We start from the raw sequence: 18,138 nt of genomic DNA, 5'->3' as shown, positions 1-18,138 counted from the left end.
TTTCTTTCTTTCTTTCTTTCTTTCTTTCTTTCTTTCTTTCTTTCTTTGTAAACTGAAAAAATATCTAATTATTGCTAGAGGGTGTTTGAACATATTTGTCAAATGTCATAAGTTTCAGTATTTAGCAGATCACGTCTCAATTCCTCTTCCAGAAGCATATGCAAAGATAATTTCACAGAGGATGCAGCAAATTTGTGTGCATCTATACACGTCATCTTAACATGAGTAATGGTTGAAAGTAAGCATTTAAAACAATTCTGAAATAATATAGTCACTCTGATGCTACCTAAATACCTACAGAAGGAGGAGATGAAGCATTTAGAATCAGTAAGGCCATACATAAGACCACGGTCTCCTTTGCATCTCAATGTGCATCTCCCATGTGCCTGAGAGAGAGAGAGAAAGAGAGAGAGCATGCGCACACAGTGATATCCATCTGTAAGAAAAGTTGACTGACTCAATGGCTACATTTATTATTTTCTGTTTTGAGCTTAAAAGAACAAGATTTGTTACAAACTATTTGTGAAAAATAATTTATAATCATAATACAGTATAGCAGAAAGGGGAAAATGTTAGATAGAAAAATAAGCACAAATATATGGTTTTCTGTATCATATGCTAAGAGTAAATTATCCACCTTTCTTGGTATGTAGCATAATTTTATAAAATGTTCAAAGAGAAAATAAAAGATGGTCTGTGGACTTCTGGCCTAATCAAAAAGTAATGCACAGTTAACTAGGAAAATTGCTGCAATAAAGGAGCTTGCTGCAAATACAACTTATCTAAACTACTATAAATTTTATCATTTTATTTCTGAAATATCTATAGTATTTCTTCTTTGGGTTGTTATGATAAATCATTATAATGCAAAAAGCTTTAATGTGATAATATAAAGCCTCAATGCCTGATTTATTTTTTAGAAAAACTCAATACATTTCTTTGCTTAAAACTTTTGAAAAATTGCATTAGATATTGGGAAAACAGAAGATGGGACCTTGGAACCAGTTCTCTTAATTTGTCGGCTCTGCGAAATGCTTGGAAACAGGAGAAATGAGGCCAGATTCATGACATGTGAATCAGTGAATCAAAGAAAGGTCCACCTTCAGAGAAATCTAGGCAGAGGAAGAGAAAGGCCCTGAGGGTACTGGCAGGGAAAACCTGTGCTCTTCAAACTAAGGTCTGAGGTCAGAAGAGGTAAAGCCTACTGGGAGGCACACAGAGAGTGCCACCCTTTCCTCCTTCCTCATGAAGAAGAATTTCCGACTTCTAGGTCAAGAAACTACACTAAGCAAGAAATTCTACAGTACATTCTTCCGTGTTCTTTTCCAACTGCACAACTCATTATTCTGTGCCTTGGCAGTGCAGAGCAGTCTTTTCTTTTCTTTCTTTCTTTCTTTTTTTTTGTTGTTGTTTTTGATTATTTTATTTTGATAATGGTGACTTTCCCAGCAAGGAATAGAAACTGACTTTTGATTTGTTTAAAACAACACAAACTAACCTTATTAAAGAAACATGGCATTGTTAGCTTGTCTCTTACCATTAAAAAATAGTGTGAGCACAAGACTGTATTGCTCAGAAGCGGTTTATCGTTCTATTTTCAAGAGACAGCACTTCACTATGAGTTTAACAGAGAACAACTTACAACATGGATTATTTACTATGTCTACCTTTAACATACTTTGTGCACTTCTAAACACCTAGGAGGACTAGATGTTTCAGATGAGGACATAAATTTGTCCCCTATATACATAGTAGTAGTGTTAAACACACACACACACACACACATACACACACACACAAACACACGTAACATTGGTTAGATCTCCAAGTGTCTTCTGGTGAGAGCATTCTGGTGTCCAGTCTCCTTTTCTTCAACCCTTCTCCTGCATCACGTGACACACTCTTACAACTCTTCAGAAGACAAAGTTGCTATGAATTTTAACACAAGAGTATGCAGAATGTGTGAGTTTACTCACTCTACTTTTGTCATATATTGGCAACCTTTTAAATACCTAGAGACTGTGTATCAAAGGACTCTGTCCAGTATGTACAATATATACAGACCAGCAAAGTTAAATGAGATGCATACAGCGTACAGGGTGGCGGGTGAGCTGAACCTGTCTAGCACACTAATGGACTCTTTTGCAGTTTCTTCCCGCCCTCCTCAATCCACTGAACAAGTACAGCTGGCACACTGTGCTCAGAGGTGGGCTAACAATTCTATTTCCAAACACAGTATTTCTCTAATTTAAAAAAAACTATTTACACAAAATACTATTATTCTACTACTTCTACCTTTAAATATATCAAGCACTTCCAAATATCTAGATATTTCATGTTAAGAACTTATAACATGGCACTTGTAATTAAAACTGTATGCAAAGCAATGGTTATTATCTGAGATATCTTCTAAATATAACCATTTGGGCTTTGAGCCACTTTCTTCCCTTCTCTCTACCATCAAACCAGTAGCAATACAGTCTTGTGCTCGTTTGGGAGGGAGGAAGAAAGAAATGTATGAAGGGCCTAATACTAATGTAAATTTGGTAATGCAAGATTAGCCATTGCTCCTTATATCTGTGCATCTTATTCTGCAGTGTATAGTGTATACAAAAAAACAGACAAGTCCAAGTATGCAGCACCTAGTCTTCCTAGATGAAGAGGCTGCTGATGTGGAACAAAGTTAGTGAAAAGACATGTTTTTAAGTTGTGTTAAAGTTTGTAGGAAAAAATGAAACAAAACTTCTTAAAAACACGTAGGTCAGCCAAGGCTACACAGAGAAACCCTGTCTCGAAAAAACAAACACAAGAACTGAAATTGTTAATATTCCCACAAAAACATGAGAGAAATGGAAGAGAGTCTAGAGAGAACGTTGCTGTTCAGAAGTTTCTGACTAAGCCGTTGTTCTGTGAGCAGTTTATTCACTGCTCCGGACAGATACTGGGGAAATGGAGTGCTTGTTGGAAGCATGTAGGCCTTACACTTTTAAGTACATGATAGACTTGTAATGTATGGCTTTAGTTCTAGGCTGAGGAAGGTGGATCAGAGTGCCAGGCCAGCCAGGGCTACATAGGCTCTGTCTCAAAGGAGTGAGGAAATGTGCAGATTGGACTGGTAGGGTGGCTCAGTAAAGGTGTGTGCCACCAAGCTGGTGACCTGGGTTTGAGCTCCAGGATCCACATGATAGGAGAAAACTGATTCACATGGATGCAGTGGCACACGTGCTCACATGCACTAGTTCATACATGTATACAGTGCACAACATGAAAATAGAGGCTAACATCACCTTTAAGTAGTTTTTGTTATGTCATAGGAATGGTCACACTGGGGAACTTGGTCTTTGAGCAGATGCTGTTACGGGGGGGGGGGGTTGTAGGGGAGAGAACAGTGCTCAGAAAAAGGCGCAGTTCCTGTTGGCCAGGTCAGCTAGCCATTGCTTAGGTTTGCATTTCAGCTAATGTTGCCAGGTATTAGGGGGTAGGTCCCAGGACCCAAAGGATGTCAGAAGTAGCAGAACACTCTAAATACCCTGCTAGCCTTTTGGGCAGGCTGTCTTCTGGGTGTGGCCTTTGTTAATCCTCTTACCACATCCAGAGGACTGGTTTGCAGCTGAACCTGGGGGTCCATATGTGCATTTCTGGTAAAATACTTGTGTTTATTGTAAGTATCCTAAAGGAGAGCACGTGGTTAAATATATGGTAGAATTGATAGAAAAGGTTCCTCTTGAACACAGAATTGTTAAGCCATGTCTGGAGAGTGTGAGTTAACTCATGTTGCTAGGCTGACTGGAGGGCAGGCTCACGGGCGAGAGCTGCACTGCTGTGTTGAGACTGGCATCCTGAGAGCCCCCGCCATAGGTCTTCAGCTGCTCCATAGGAATACATGTATTGATGGGGGACGCCTCTTCCTCATATGTTAATATGTAGATCTGATGATGAACTAGGAATGCTGAACTTAATGTGGTCTGTTGCTTTGTTTTCTTGTAAGCTGAGCACTGAGGGAATGCAGAATTGAATTGTAACCTCGCCGGTACATCTATCTAAAGGCCTGCTGCCATTTTTGTCACCTGTGACTTTTGTAGCCAAGGAAGCCAGGATTACATTTTTGTCTGACAGATTGAGATGGCATGGTGTATTCTTGGTTATCAAAATGCTCATGTAGCATGGGGTTTTTAGTTGGTTAACATTCACGATGTGGGGGAAAGCATGGTACATGCTGTATAATCTTAATTACCTAAGTGTATGTACGCTTGTAGGATCTAGGACAACACACTGAGCTGAGCTGCTTGTGACCGGGTGACTTAGCTCTTGAATTCTTGTGTTTTGCTTCCTGTAATGCACATATTAAAAAATAAAAGGTTCTTTTCAAAGCTTAAAAAAAAAAATAGTGTGAGTTGGAGTGGTGGATCAGAAGTTAATATTTCTTTCTTATTTTAATCACTTGAATCAACTATATTAATTAATGTTAAATTTTCAGTTATATATTTTAAAGTGTTGATACCAATAAGAAAATTTACTTTATTTCTTATGTTATATTAGATTAGTATCCAAAAAAACAACCACTTAAATTACAATGTTCACTTATGAGTCTTAATATCTGCTTTGATACACTACTACGGAGAGTCTTTTAGAGGCCCTCTGTGGTAGGCTCCTGTCCTGTTGCTTGTTTTCTCCTACATCCAATGTCCATCCCATTTGTCTTTCTAAGTGAGGATTGATCATCTTACCCCGGGTCCTCTTTCTTGTTTATTTTCTTTAGGTATATAGATTTCAATATATTTATTGACTTGAACTCAATGGCTAGCTCTTCCACCTACCCCCTTCCCCCCCCCCCCCAGGGAGGAGCAGCCTTACTAGGCCACAGAGGAGGACATTGCAGCCGGTCCTGAAGAGACCTGATAAGCTAGAGTCAGATGAAAGGGGAGGAGGTCCTCCCCTATCACTGGACTTGGAAAGGGGCAGGGAGGAGATGAGGGAGGGAGGGTGGGATTGGGAGGGAATGAAGGAGGGGGCTACAGCTAGGATACAAAGTAAATAACCTGTGATTAATATAAAAAATAAAAATTATTATAAAAAAATAAGTAAGTAAATAAATATTTATAAAATAAAAAAATTACAATGTTCAGGATGTATTCCGTTCCACACATTTTCATCTTTTAAAAAATATATTATTATTTTATTATTTACAATTTATTCACTTTGTATCCCACTTATACAACCTTTCCTCATCTGCTCCTGATCCCATCCTCCACCCACTGTTCCTCTGCTGGAGAGATGTCTCAGAGGTTAAGAACACTGGCTGTTCCTCCAAAGGTTCTGAGTTCAATTCCCAGCAACCACATGGTGGCTCATAGCCATCTATATTGAGATCTGGTGTCCTCTTCTGGTGAGCAGGCACACATGCAGAGCAGTTTTTTCAAACCTTTACCATTATCTCAACATCCTGACTCTATGCCAAAATCCTCTCCTCTCTCTCTTTCTTAGATCACACTCCTCTACTCATTTTTCATGGCATCTTTCAGGATAATGAATCTTTTCATGCATCTCTTCAGTTGAGAGTAACTCTTCTTTTCTGCATCCTGTAAATTCTCATATTCTGCATCAATCAAAGTATTGCTTTTCAGAATATTATATTTATCATTTTGTTGGCCTGTTTTCTTAATCTAATTATTTTAAAGTTTCTATTTACATCACATCTATCCTTCTGTCAATGTCAGAGTTTCCAAGTTTTCTAAATTAGCAGTCATTTCAAATCCCTGGCCTTCTTGCCCCACATATGTTGTTCATATCTAGATTTCTGTATATCAAGCTTTATTTATTTATTTTTTACATCTTCCTGAAGAAACTGCTTGGAGATTAAATCTTTAAATAATTTCTACTTGTTAAATTTTACGTGAATTTGTATATGCCTATGTAAAATCTTTTGATTATACTAGATCTTTCCTTGTTCAAACTACTTTGCCTTCCTTTTCCCTTCCATGTTTTACTTTTTTCTGTTCTAAACTTTCTAGATCCACAGCCTGTTTTCTGAAAGCATACACTGTTTGAAGCTCCCTTTATTGTGCCCATAAAAATTTTGAGAGAGCTGATAATTTTTATTCATCACTTTATGTATAAGAAAGATTGACATTTTAACACTTCCACAATTGTTTTTTTTTTTTTACTTTTGTTTTTAAATCCAGTATATTTCCCTTTTTTGTCACCTCTATGAAAGAAGTTTGTAAATAAAATAATAACAAAGCAAACAAGAACACAGAAGAATTTCATACCAGTGAGATTTTGAGTTAGGAGTAAAATAAATCACTGCAGGTTTATTAATCTGGGATAGGAAAAGGCAGACATTAGAGAAAGAATCAGGTGATTGCATCACTGAAGCCCCTGAGTCAATCAATCAGAGCAAAGAGACACTAAGTGGTCTGTTTGAAAGGAAGTGAATCGTTTTGAAAGGACGACGGAGGAAGTCGATATTCTAATTATACAGCTTATACCTTAGTTATAGAGCATGCAAACCCACAATCTTCTCTGATTCTCAAATTTGGAGACCCTAGAATGTCTCCTGTCCTGTAACTAACAATAAATGGTCTATGACTATTTTCATAGTTTTAAATTTACTTAAAACGTGTAACATGTTTCTTTTTTTTCCATAGGCCGTATTGTTTTATTTTCTTGTTGAACATTATATAAAATTATGCTACATCTCAAGAAAGGCAGATAATATACTCTTAGTTGAAAATATATCAACCTTTCCCAGAATCTTATAAAATGCCCAGATATTCACTAGGAATGTTTTATAGGGGATGACTATTCATAATCTACTCTTTATAATTTTTCTTTATTATTATTATTTATTACAATTTATAACAAAAACAAAATAAAAAGCAAAGAAACCATCTCAATAATTCTTTTAAATAGTATCTATGTGTGAATAATTTCTTTACCACATAAAACTTCAAAATTGTAAAATGCTAGGTAATTTTAGAGATAAATAGGGGATTAGAGAGTGAATTTTACTTTTTCTCTTTTTATACATATTTTTAAATGTGCCATCAATGTATGATTCATTTAAATAAAAATTCAATTATAATTCTTGAATCCTTATTAATCTTAACTTAAAAAGAAATAATAATAGCTAAAAGAAAGCACAGGAAAAAATCTAGTACAGCTAAAGTAACACCAAAATTTATAGGATAGTTGGATTTTCTTCCTAACAAAATACATTTAGAGTGCATAAAATATAAAGTCCTACATAATTTACAATAATTGAGGGAAAATGACATTTCACAAGGTATACTGTATGCTTTTGTAAAAATGGTCAGGTTTGTTTTAAAGTTTGAAGCATTTGAGGACCTTATTTTCTCCCAAGGATTTCATTTAGAAGAATTTTTTTTTCAAAAGATATAATGGAGTTCTCTACATTTAACATAATGCCGTATTCCAGCAGTAATTGTGAATCTTCACATTTTTTTTGTTTTAATTTTGAATTACAGCATTCTATTTTCTGTATAATTTGCCATAATTACATGAATCATTCCTTTGTTGAAGACTTTCCTGAGAATTCTCTAGGACAGGTATTGAGCCATAATTAATTTCCTAGTGGCAAGAATTCTTAGAATTTATGTAAAACCTTTGTCTGAAACAAAACCGCAAAATTAGCATTTTACTTACTGGTGAGTTTAAATAGCTGCAAAGCAAACTACTCAGCCATCATCTTGATCACCTCCCAGCTTGCTTCTTCCCACTCTTGGGTTCAAGGTATTGTTCTTACATACAGAAAAAAAAATGCTATGATTTCTTAATGTTAACTTCTTCTAATCAATTGAAATGCATTTGTAATACTTTAATTATGTTAATAGAATAGTGATACTTTATTATAATATGCCAAGAACTTAAAACTGCTTTTGTAAATTTTAATATATTCTCAGAGATTAAACAGAGATCACTATAGTTTTGTATAAATTGATTTATCTTTGATAATTTTTTGCAACTAAATTATTGAATACTAAAAATGATACATAACTTTAATATTTTCTTAGGATAACAAATTTCAATTTCTTTTGTCCAATTATATAGAAGTTGTCATGCTAAATGTTTTCTGGTATCTATAAATATGAAAGCAAAGACCACTTTAACAGGGTCTCTCAGTCCTGGCAGTACTGGCCCTCTGTAAACCAGGCTGACCTCTAACTCACAAAGATCTATCTGCCTCTGCCTATCAAGTGCTGGGATTGAAGGCGTGTGCCACCACTGCCTGGCTGTTATATTCTCTCAAACTTTTACTATTATTATCATTATTAATAATTATTGATTTTTTCAATTTAAGCAAATGTTGCTATCTCTGATTTAGTGCAGTTTGCTGGAATTCTAGAAATGAAACATATAGACAAAGAAATCTTAGAATTCTCTATAGTTGAGTCATTGTTATGCCATGATGTAGATAGGTTGATGAAGAAAGTTATGGGGTTAGAACCAAATACTTTTAAAATTAATTCCTTGTGGTTAATAATATCAGCCAAGGGAATTTTACAAAGACTCGAAGAATAGAATGTTTTCAAATATATTTCCATGAAAGTTACTTTTTCAAAGAATTTCATATAAAACAACAACAACATGAAAATTTCCTTTGGATTTTACTTCTTCATTTTGCCCACTTTGCAAACATCTTGATTAAAGGAGAAATGTTCTTTGTGATTGTTTTTAAAGACTGATGCTTTTTTTTTCCTTTTATAAGGGACAACATATTAAATATCAAATTATTTTAGATGTTAAATAAAAATGATAGAAAATTGGTATTTCTGAAGGATATGAGAACTAAGGAAGTGCAGGCAAGATGTATAGGCTCTGGCCATGGAGCCAGCATTTGAATTCTATTCCCAGGCTCCACATGGTTCTTTCCCAGAAGAAAAGAACTGACTTTAAAATTTGACCTAACAAGTTGTTCTCTGACCTATAAACAGCCACATTATGGCATTGCATGAGATCAGAGAGGAAGGATTTGGGGGGAGAGAATAAACAAATGAAATTTTACAATTAAAAGATAATAAGAATGGTAGACATTTATTTGGCTTGTATTTCCAAATATCTTATGCTTTTAAAACCTACTGCTTTTCAAACCAACTTATTTCTATCATAATTCTATTGCTGAATGGTCAAGAAAAAAATCATGAAGATCTGACTTTTTTCACTCCTTTTAAAAATAGGCCTTGGCAATCATGAAGCTTCTCATCCTCACCTGCCTCGTGGCTGCTGCCCTTGCTATGCCTGTGAGTACATCAGACAGTAAGGTCCACCCTCTTGTTAGTAATGATCCACCACCGTTCACACGGGAGGTGGCACCACTAAGAATCCTAAGTATTTGATGATCTCCAATCAACAGCTGTAGTCAGAGTCAGAAATGAGCCATCCCTTCACATTTTGGCCACATTATGTAACCCTTCCAAATCTGCAACGCTAAAGCACGTGTTCTATTAAAATTTAAACAAACACACAACGAAAACCACAAACAAAAAGAGGGAAAAACATAACATATTGCCTATCACAATAAATAGCACAACAGGCTGTAAACAGGCTCATTTTCCAAGTTCACCATAGAATAGGCATATGATATTTCTTTACCAAGTATGACACAGAGCCTCGTGTTCCAGGGTACTCTACATAGTCAAATCTTCATTTCAGATGCCTTGTATCAGCATCATTTCCCAAGAAATAGGGAACTCATATACCAAAACAGTGTGGTGTCTGTGTATGTTGCCATTAGGCTAAACTTAACTGTCATCTTCACAGTCAAAATGCTCATTTAAAAATTAGGCAATATAATTGATGATAAAATGCAATCATGATGAAAATTTTGGTAGGATACTACACATTTTGCTCCCTTAATTAGTATAATGCTTTTACATTAATTTTAAAACTCTCGTGAAACTTAAATTATCCATAGAACTAAATTATCCTTTTTAATTAATTGACACTAAACTGAAGAGTTTTACTTTTCATGCATTTTACATATTTTTTTTCAATTCTATGCCATAATCAAAGGAAAGCAGATAAACTATCTTTCTTTGATATCTGTCAAAAAATTAATTATTCCTTTTTATTATCAAGAGTAGCAATTTCTAACAATTTTTTATTTTATTGTTAAAGATTTTTCTTAAATAGTAATTTCAGGTAAATGGCATATGTATGTTTTCATTGATATTTTGATTGATTTTTTAGTCTTTATTTATTTCTTCTGTTACTTTTCAGAGCCTTCCTCTTAGAAATGCAGTAAGCCTTCTAGTAAGTACTGTACTCTGCCCTTCAAGATCTTTCTCTAATCGTGGGACTTAATCAATCATTCCCTAACAGCAAAGAGGCCCAAAGCCCATTTTTTCTTTCTCTGTGTAATAGTCCCTTTCACTTTTTCTGGGGGCTCTCTTTGCTAACCACGATTTTTAAAAAAGAGCACACGGGGAAAGTGAGATGGCTCATGTACTTATTCACAAGATGTAGTTAGCAAAACAGAATGTTAATATGTTAACATATTCTGGTTTGTGCCTTCTAATTTGCTCTAATTTTATACACTGAATCATGAATTAAGTACCTCTACCACACTCACTACAAAAGGCATTAATCCACACCTTTCCAGTGTATGAACTCATGCTGTGTTATCATTTATTCTCTGCAGAATCAACAACAGGGCAGCAGTGAGGTAAGCTGCCTGTGTGGGGAGCCACATCTGCCATCTCCTGATCTCCTCCAACCTTCAGTTTGCTATCACGAATGTGGACTGCCTCCTACACACTGGTTTTTACATATCTTCAAAAGCATGAAAGGGATCAGATACCTGGACTGCCCTCTCAATTCTGTTTTCATTCAATATACATTCAAAGTTGTTGGATATTTTGGGAAACATATGCTTGAAAGGCTTCTCAAAAAAGGGACATAGTTAAGGTGTCTCTTTCAGACTTTCAATTTCATGGGCAAAACTAAAACTAAAAATACAGATTTTTCTTAGACTTAAAAATCTACTGATTTACTGAATTAAATTGCATGCTTGGGCTCATTTAGGGAAAGAGTTCATGTGTGTGTATGTTTACATTCATCTACATATTTAAATAGAATAATATGTTTCAACATGTGTATGCTTAGGAGTCACTTATTGTTTCATAATTCAAAACTTATTTCCAACAGGAACTACAGGAAATTGTTAGTCAATCAAAGTTTCTGAGGTTAAATGAAGTAAGTATTGTTAGAGGAATGCTCATTCCTTTATGTTAACTTGCAAAGCAGCAGGTTTCTTTATGGTATTTCCATGCATGTGTCTCTATACTTCGTTCTCAGTAAATGGATAAAACAAAGTATATTTTGCTTGTAAGAAGCATTTTTACTTGCGTTTACAATCCTTCTTATTCATTAAAAAGTAGATTTTAATTTTAATTAATGCCTAAATTTTTGCACCTGACAAAAATACTTGCCTTTTTTTCCATGACCTATTTAGCTGATTAAGATTACATATTCAATGTATTCCGTGAGCATGAATGGTATCTCACATGTACAACAGCTTTCTAAAATGTTACTTGTTTGTTGATTATAAGGATATCAGATTCTAATGGAAGACCATTATTTAAAAGACTTGACGACCAAACCAACCTTGTATAAATGAATTTTAACTTAAGTATTTTTAATTATTTCCCTTTATTTTTTGATATTTTAATATAATTACATCATTTCCCCTTCCTTTTCTTCTTTTCAAACCCTTTCAAATAGCTGTCCCTGTACTTCCTTTCTTCATTAATTGGTAAACACATACATTACATGTGTATGTACACATTCCTAAATAAATAAATGTAATGTACTTGCTCTGTATATATTCTATGTATGTTTTCAGAGCTGCTCAGTTGATATTAGATAATCAACTGTGCTCTTCCTTGGGGAAGACTATTTCTCACACTCTCAGCATTTCTTAATTACTTGTAGTTCTTTGGGTAGGTTTGAGGTCTCCTGGGCTTCCCACTGCCCACTTTGGCATGACTGTTGTCAGAAGCTGCACCCACAAAGTCTCTCCAACATGACAGTCCAAACATAAGCTATACAAGGACAACTTTACTTAGTTTTAAACTAATTAGTAGACTTAACACAGGAATGACTCCATGAGATATAATGTAGAGTTAAAATTGGTACTCATGTGTTAAATCAACAGACCTCAGAACTGGTCATTAACCAAATGTCTGGCAAAGACAACAAAATCAAGTAAAACAAATTTGAAAATACTTACAAACTTATTTACTGACAGCATAAAGAAAGATAGCACAACAAGGAAACGCAAGTGTAGAATTGATATGACAAGAAATAGTGGGACAGTAATTGAAAATATAATTTAAATTTAAAATTTAAAGTTTTTACATTTGCAGAAAGATGTCACGATATCAACTCGATTACAGGTTTTAATTATTTATGTTCTTTTCACCAATACTGTTTTTCTTTGTTTTCTAATCATAGGGATTCATCAATAATCTGAACAGAGTAAGAAACATTTATAAAATTTAAACTATTGTTGATGTCTGTGATTTAAGTCTGTATTATACAGACTTTACCCTTTTCTTTTTCAGCAGAGAGAACTTCTGACAGGAGAACAGAGTGGTGAAATCAAGGTAATAAAGCTCCCTACAAGATAATATGAGAAAATATGTATCTACATAATACAAAAATACTTTTATTTGGACTATCTCACATATTCTTTCCTTGAACTTCTCAATCACACAATCAAAATGGCTCATGAATTCTATTGACAAATTGGAGGGCTTCTAAATTTATGGGCATAAGTGACCATATATATCAATATAACTAACTAAATAAAATGCATTTATAGTCTGGAAGGAGAGGAAGACCTCCCCTATCAGCGTACTTGGGGAGGAACATGTATGGAGAAGGGGGAGGAAAGGTGAGATTGGGAGAGGAGGAGGAAGGGGTTTATGGGGGTATACAAAATGAATAAAGTGTAATTAATAACAATTAAAATAAAAAATCAATTTCATGACTGAAATCTTTTCTTACAGGTAACTATGGATGTGTCAACTGAGGTAAAAACACTTTGCTTTAAAACCACTCCACTGAGTATGAGGGAAAACACATGATAAAGTCTATCTTATCCAAATGAGAGAATAATTCTGATTATCCTATGATATATATTTAATACCTAGAAAAAAAGATAGTTACCTGTTTGTTAGAATTAAATAGATGACACACCAACCCTGATACTTGAAACTTGAGCTCTAGGGATGATGTCTTTCTACCACTATGATGCTAAAACCTGGGTACAGGATACTAAGTAGAAAAAATTCACTTCTTCAGTATCTATGCAGCCTTGAGCCACACTCTACCATGGTACATTTTTATCTATCACATGCCTTTTATATAGTATTTCTGCTCAATGTCCAGAAGCCAAGTTAAAAGAAAACAAAAAGTTGCACTGTTCACAGATACATTAACATGCTCACAGTCACTCCCAATGTAGAACTCAAAAGATGTGAATTAATCTTAGAAATGCAAATTAGGAAAGTGAATACTTCAGTTTGTCAAGTTTTGTTTGTTTCTCTCAATTCTTATATAGTGTCCAAAGTTTTTATTTTTGCTAGTATCTATTTGAATTGGTAGTTGTTAGTTTAATATTTGGGTGAGTGTTTGTCATGAAAAATAAGACAAAATTTCCTGTTTCTTTTTCTTAGGAACAAGCAATGACAGGTGCTCAGGTAAGGCTCTGTTATTTTAACTTTTCATTTTATCAATTATACATCACATGTATTATGTGCAGTTTGCCTCACCTTAAAGCTACCATAAACTGTACATACTGGGAAAATGAATTTAGAAGTATTTTACTTTTTTAAATTTCCCAGAGAAATGTGTATAATTTTTATGCATATAAAGTACACATCATGTTTCAATTATAATTGGAGGTAGAAATTAATCAATTTAAATAGTAGTCAGGGAAATTTTTAAAATACGCTTATTTATTAAAGTAACACTAAGAAGCACAATGTGCTTCAAATTCAGAGACTGCAGAATACTTTGGTGACTTTTGAGACCAAGAGCTCTCTTTTCTACTCTTGATTAGAGAGCTAACACAGAAGGTAACCACGTAAGAGCAACCTAGGATCAATGCACAGTGCCAACAACTCTAAAGCATGAGAAGAAACTACATTGGCCTGTTACATATATAGTCAATAAACTATCTCTAGAAACAAATAATCTGTGCACTATTGAAGTTAATCTTTTGAAATGCATTAATGTGCACTATGTATGCACAAATATGCATAAGTTAGAACAAAAAAAACTATTTCAAAAGGTATATGACTTGATATCTAATCTAATTTTATTCCCATAGTGAGATTGTTATTTTCAATATTTTCAGTTTATTCACATCAAGTAGGCCCAAAGTATGTGAGAATAAAAACTGACCCTAGGCTCTCTAATAGCTTTGTTCAATAGCTATTCCTTTAAGTCTTCATCTTATCAAAAAAACTTTCATAAATTTTACATCTATACAAGAATACCATTAGTTGTCTTTGTCTAAATAGATAAAAAAGACTGTTTGGCTTGCTAAACTATTAAGATTTTCCCCATATAATTTTTTTCAATTAAAATTAAGAAGAAAATACATTATATTGTTCATTAATGTTTTTACATAGTTTTTATTTTTCAACACTGAAATTACCCTTTGGATGCTATAGGATTGTTTTTGTCAAATTCTAAAACTTTCCAGAGGTCATGACACTTATTTTCTTGCTCTTAGCAGGAAGACTCTGGGAGCAGCTCACCAAGTGAGGTGAAGGGTTTTCACTTTCACTTCCTATTCCAGTTAATTGGGAAGCATCTGTGAAAATTTGTAATATGGAGTGTAACTACAACATAAGATCTCCTTGCCTTATTCCATTTGTGTGACATTATATTACTTTTATTATATAATTATCATCCAAAAACATGCAAAAACAACTATTTGTCAAAGGTGAATTTAAAGGGTTATTTCTGGTCAATCAATCCTATTCGGCCATGTGTAGTATCTTCCATTTTGGTTATCTTTACATTTAGCTTCTTTCCACAGTTTTTAATAGAACTTGAGCTTGTTAACTGATTACTTCCAAGCAAATGATGTGTGTGTGTTAAGCTTTGTGTAGAAGTTCTTAGATCTGGATTATCCTGACTCTGGGATAATACCCGTAATATTCATTCTTTGCCTTTTGCTAACCTAGAGAAAAGATTGTAGGCATTATGAGTGAAATTTCCAGTTATCAAAATAAAACACAGGACAGGGGGGTAGGTACGTTAATTTTGTAGAGATGGTTATTTACATCCATGGCAACATTTTGAGTAATGTCCTAGTAAAAATAGCAACAAGAAGAAAGGCAGTATAAATACAATGTGCAATCCTAGTTATCAACTTCACCTCATCATCCAGGAGTTTGTGGCTTAAGATTAGTTTAGTGCCCTAAATTAGTAATATAGCATGTGATTGATTACCATAATACCCCAAATGAGAATATGACATAATTATAAATCTGTATTTCTCTCATTTTGTTAGGAAGCTGAGAACGCTATTCCCAATATCACTGAGGTAAGGTATCTTTGCTAAATTTAACATAAGTTAACAATAGGCTATTATTAACCTAGGTAAACAAAGGTATACACAGACAAAGCTTCACATCTCTACATTTTTTTCTTTTTTCTTTATTTATTTTAGCAGAAACACATTTCAAATGAAGACACGCTCAACCAATGCACCCTGGTAAGCCTTCAGTGAGTCTTCCAAAAACAAAAAGTCAAGCAGTGAATGAAAACGTTACGTTGGTGCTAAATTTCCTTGATATCAGCTTGACTTGGAATATGTAGTCTCAGGAAGTCTAAATGGCTAATTGCCAACTTCTAAACTTAAACTAAAAGCATTTATTTCAAGTTTATGTTTTTTTTTTTTGTTTCAGCTAAATATTTTATTTAATGTTTCCTGGTTTATCATTTTTTAATCTGAATAACACGCTGTCTAAATGAAGGCATTTTAATCCATCAAACTTAAGCTCTAGTTGAAGCTGTGCTTTCAATCAATCCAAGGCATTCACTGTGTCTTGTGATAAAATAAATATTAAATTATTATTAATGTGTTAACAGTAACACATGGTAATCTCTCGATAAATTTTAAGTAGTCTTAGAAACATTTTAACTTGGTTCTTGAAATACTCTATATTACTTTGTAAAACCTAATTCTTAAGATAATAAAAGCAAATGGCATATTCCATCTTCTGGTTATCCAGCCTGAAAGATGCTTCAAGTGTAATATTCTAGTACTAACACATAAAGTGCATTATGATTTAAATTAAAGCAATTCTCATAGAAAACATTTTAATGTTTATAAAAGAAATAAATTGCAGTTGAAAGGGTACAAACATAAGATTAATAATTTGTCTACCCTTAGTCCTGGGAAAGACATTGCAGGCTTACTATGTAATATTACTGAATTGTGTAAATTGAGTTTGTTTTTTGTTTGCTTGTTTGTTTGTTTTCATTTACATAGGAACAGATTCAGAGACAGATGAAATACAACCAACTTCGCCAGGTAATGTTTTATTCATCATAATGCAAGTCCATATCCATTATAGAAAAAATATAAATGAGTTTTATTCACATCTATCTTTTTTGACATTAATAATTAACCATTATTGATCTGAATATCAACATGCAAGTTTACCCTTTTTACTTTTTTCTGAAATAGAGTTCAAGTTTATTAACTCTCATATAAGCATGACATTAAGAGACAGGGTGAGAAAAATTGGAGATATTTTAACAGCCTTCTCAAGGCTGAACTAAAGTTAGACATCATATACTAAATTGCTAACTAGGGAACAATTTACATTAGTGAAATCTATGGTAAATATTATTACAATACAAATTCTATTTCAATAAACATGCTAAAAGAAGAATTCTTTTTCTTCCTTAGCAAGCTGTCCCGGCCCAGGTGAGATTATTTACTAAATCTAAATTATTTTAATATTTCTCAAATACTATGCCAATACAAATTACGTGTTAACAAATGTGCTAAGAGGAGAATCATTTTTCTTCCTTAGCTAGCTCAAGTAAGATTTTTCTATTAACTCTAAATTATCTTAATATTTATCAAATACTATGACAATATAAATTACATGTTAATCAGTATACTAAAGGGAGACTTATTTATTTATTTATTTATTTTTATTTGTTTGTTTGTTTGTTTGTTTTAGCAGGCTTCCCTGGCTTCCCTGGCTTCCCTGGCTTCCCTGGCTAGGGTAAGCATTTTATTTTTAACTGAATATAAATTATTTTAATACTTCTCAAATTTATGTCAACATATTAAAGAATTATTTTTCTTCTTTAGCAAGCTTCTCTGTCTCAGGTAAGATTTTTTTAATGAACCTAAATTATTTTAATTTATCTCAAATACTATGTCACTACAAAATCTATATCAATCAATATACTAAAAGGAGAAATATATATATATATATATATATATATATATATATATATATATATTTAGCTAGCTTCCCAGGCACAGGTAAGATTTTTAACTAAATCTAAATTATTTTTAATTGATTTAAAATACTATCCCAATACAAATTCTATATCAATCAACATACTAAAAGAAGAATTATATTTCTTTTTTTTTAATTTTTTTTAGCAAGCTTCTCTGTCTCAGGTAAGATTTTTTAATAAACCTAAATTATTTTAATTTATCTCAAATACTACGTCACTACAAATTCTATATCACTCAATATACTAAAAAGAGAATTATATTTTTTTTTAGCTAGCTTCTCAGGCACAGGTAAGATTTTTAACTAAATCTAAATTATTTTTAATTTATCTAAAATACTATGCCAATACAAATTCTATATCAATCAATATACTAAAAGGAGAATTATGTTTCTTCTTTAGCAAGCTTCCCTGGCACGGGTAAGATTTTTTTTTTAACTAAACCTAAATTATTTTAATTTATTTCAAATACTATGCCAATACAAATTCCATGATAATCAATATACTAAAAGGAGAATTATGTTTCTTCTTTAGCAAGCTTCCCTGGCACGGGTAAGATTTATTTATTTTTTTACTAAACCTAAATTATTTTAATTTATTTCAAATATTGTGGCA

At 33.3% G+C, this 18,138-nt stretch overlaps 1 protein-coding gene across 1 annotated transcript in view; it reads right to left on the bottom strand.

Moving 5' to 3' along the window:
- The window catches only part of Csn2 (casein beta), a 78,399-nt gene that overhangs the window by 37,111 nt on the left and 23,150 nt on the right, over positions 1-18,138 (bottom strand). Inside the window, exon 7 of the mRNA XM_055595538.1 lies at positions 3,804-3,995. Within this exon, the coding sequence (XP_055451513.1) occupies positions 3,804-3,995 (192 nt within the window). The remainder of the gene's footprint in view (positions 1-3,803; positions 3,996-18,138) is intronic.

This window comes from Psammomys obesus, unplaced genomic scaffold (genome assembly GCF_907164565.1).
Source record: "Psammomys obesus unplaced genomic scaffold, mPsaObe1.curated_primary_1811, whole genome shotgun sequence".
Lineage (NCBI taxonomy): Eukaryota > Metazoa > Chordata > Mammalia > Rodentia > Muridae > Psammomys > Psammomys obesus.
Note: the sequence above shows the minus strand (reverse complement) of the source record. Positions and strands in the feature narration are given on the sequence as shown.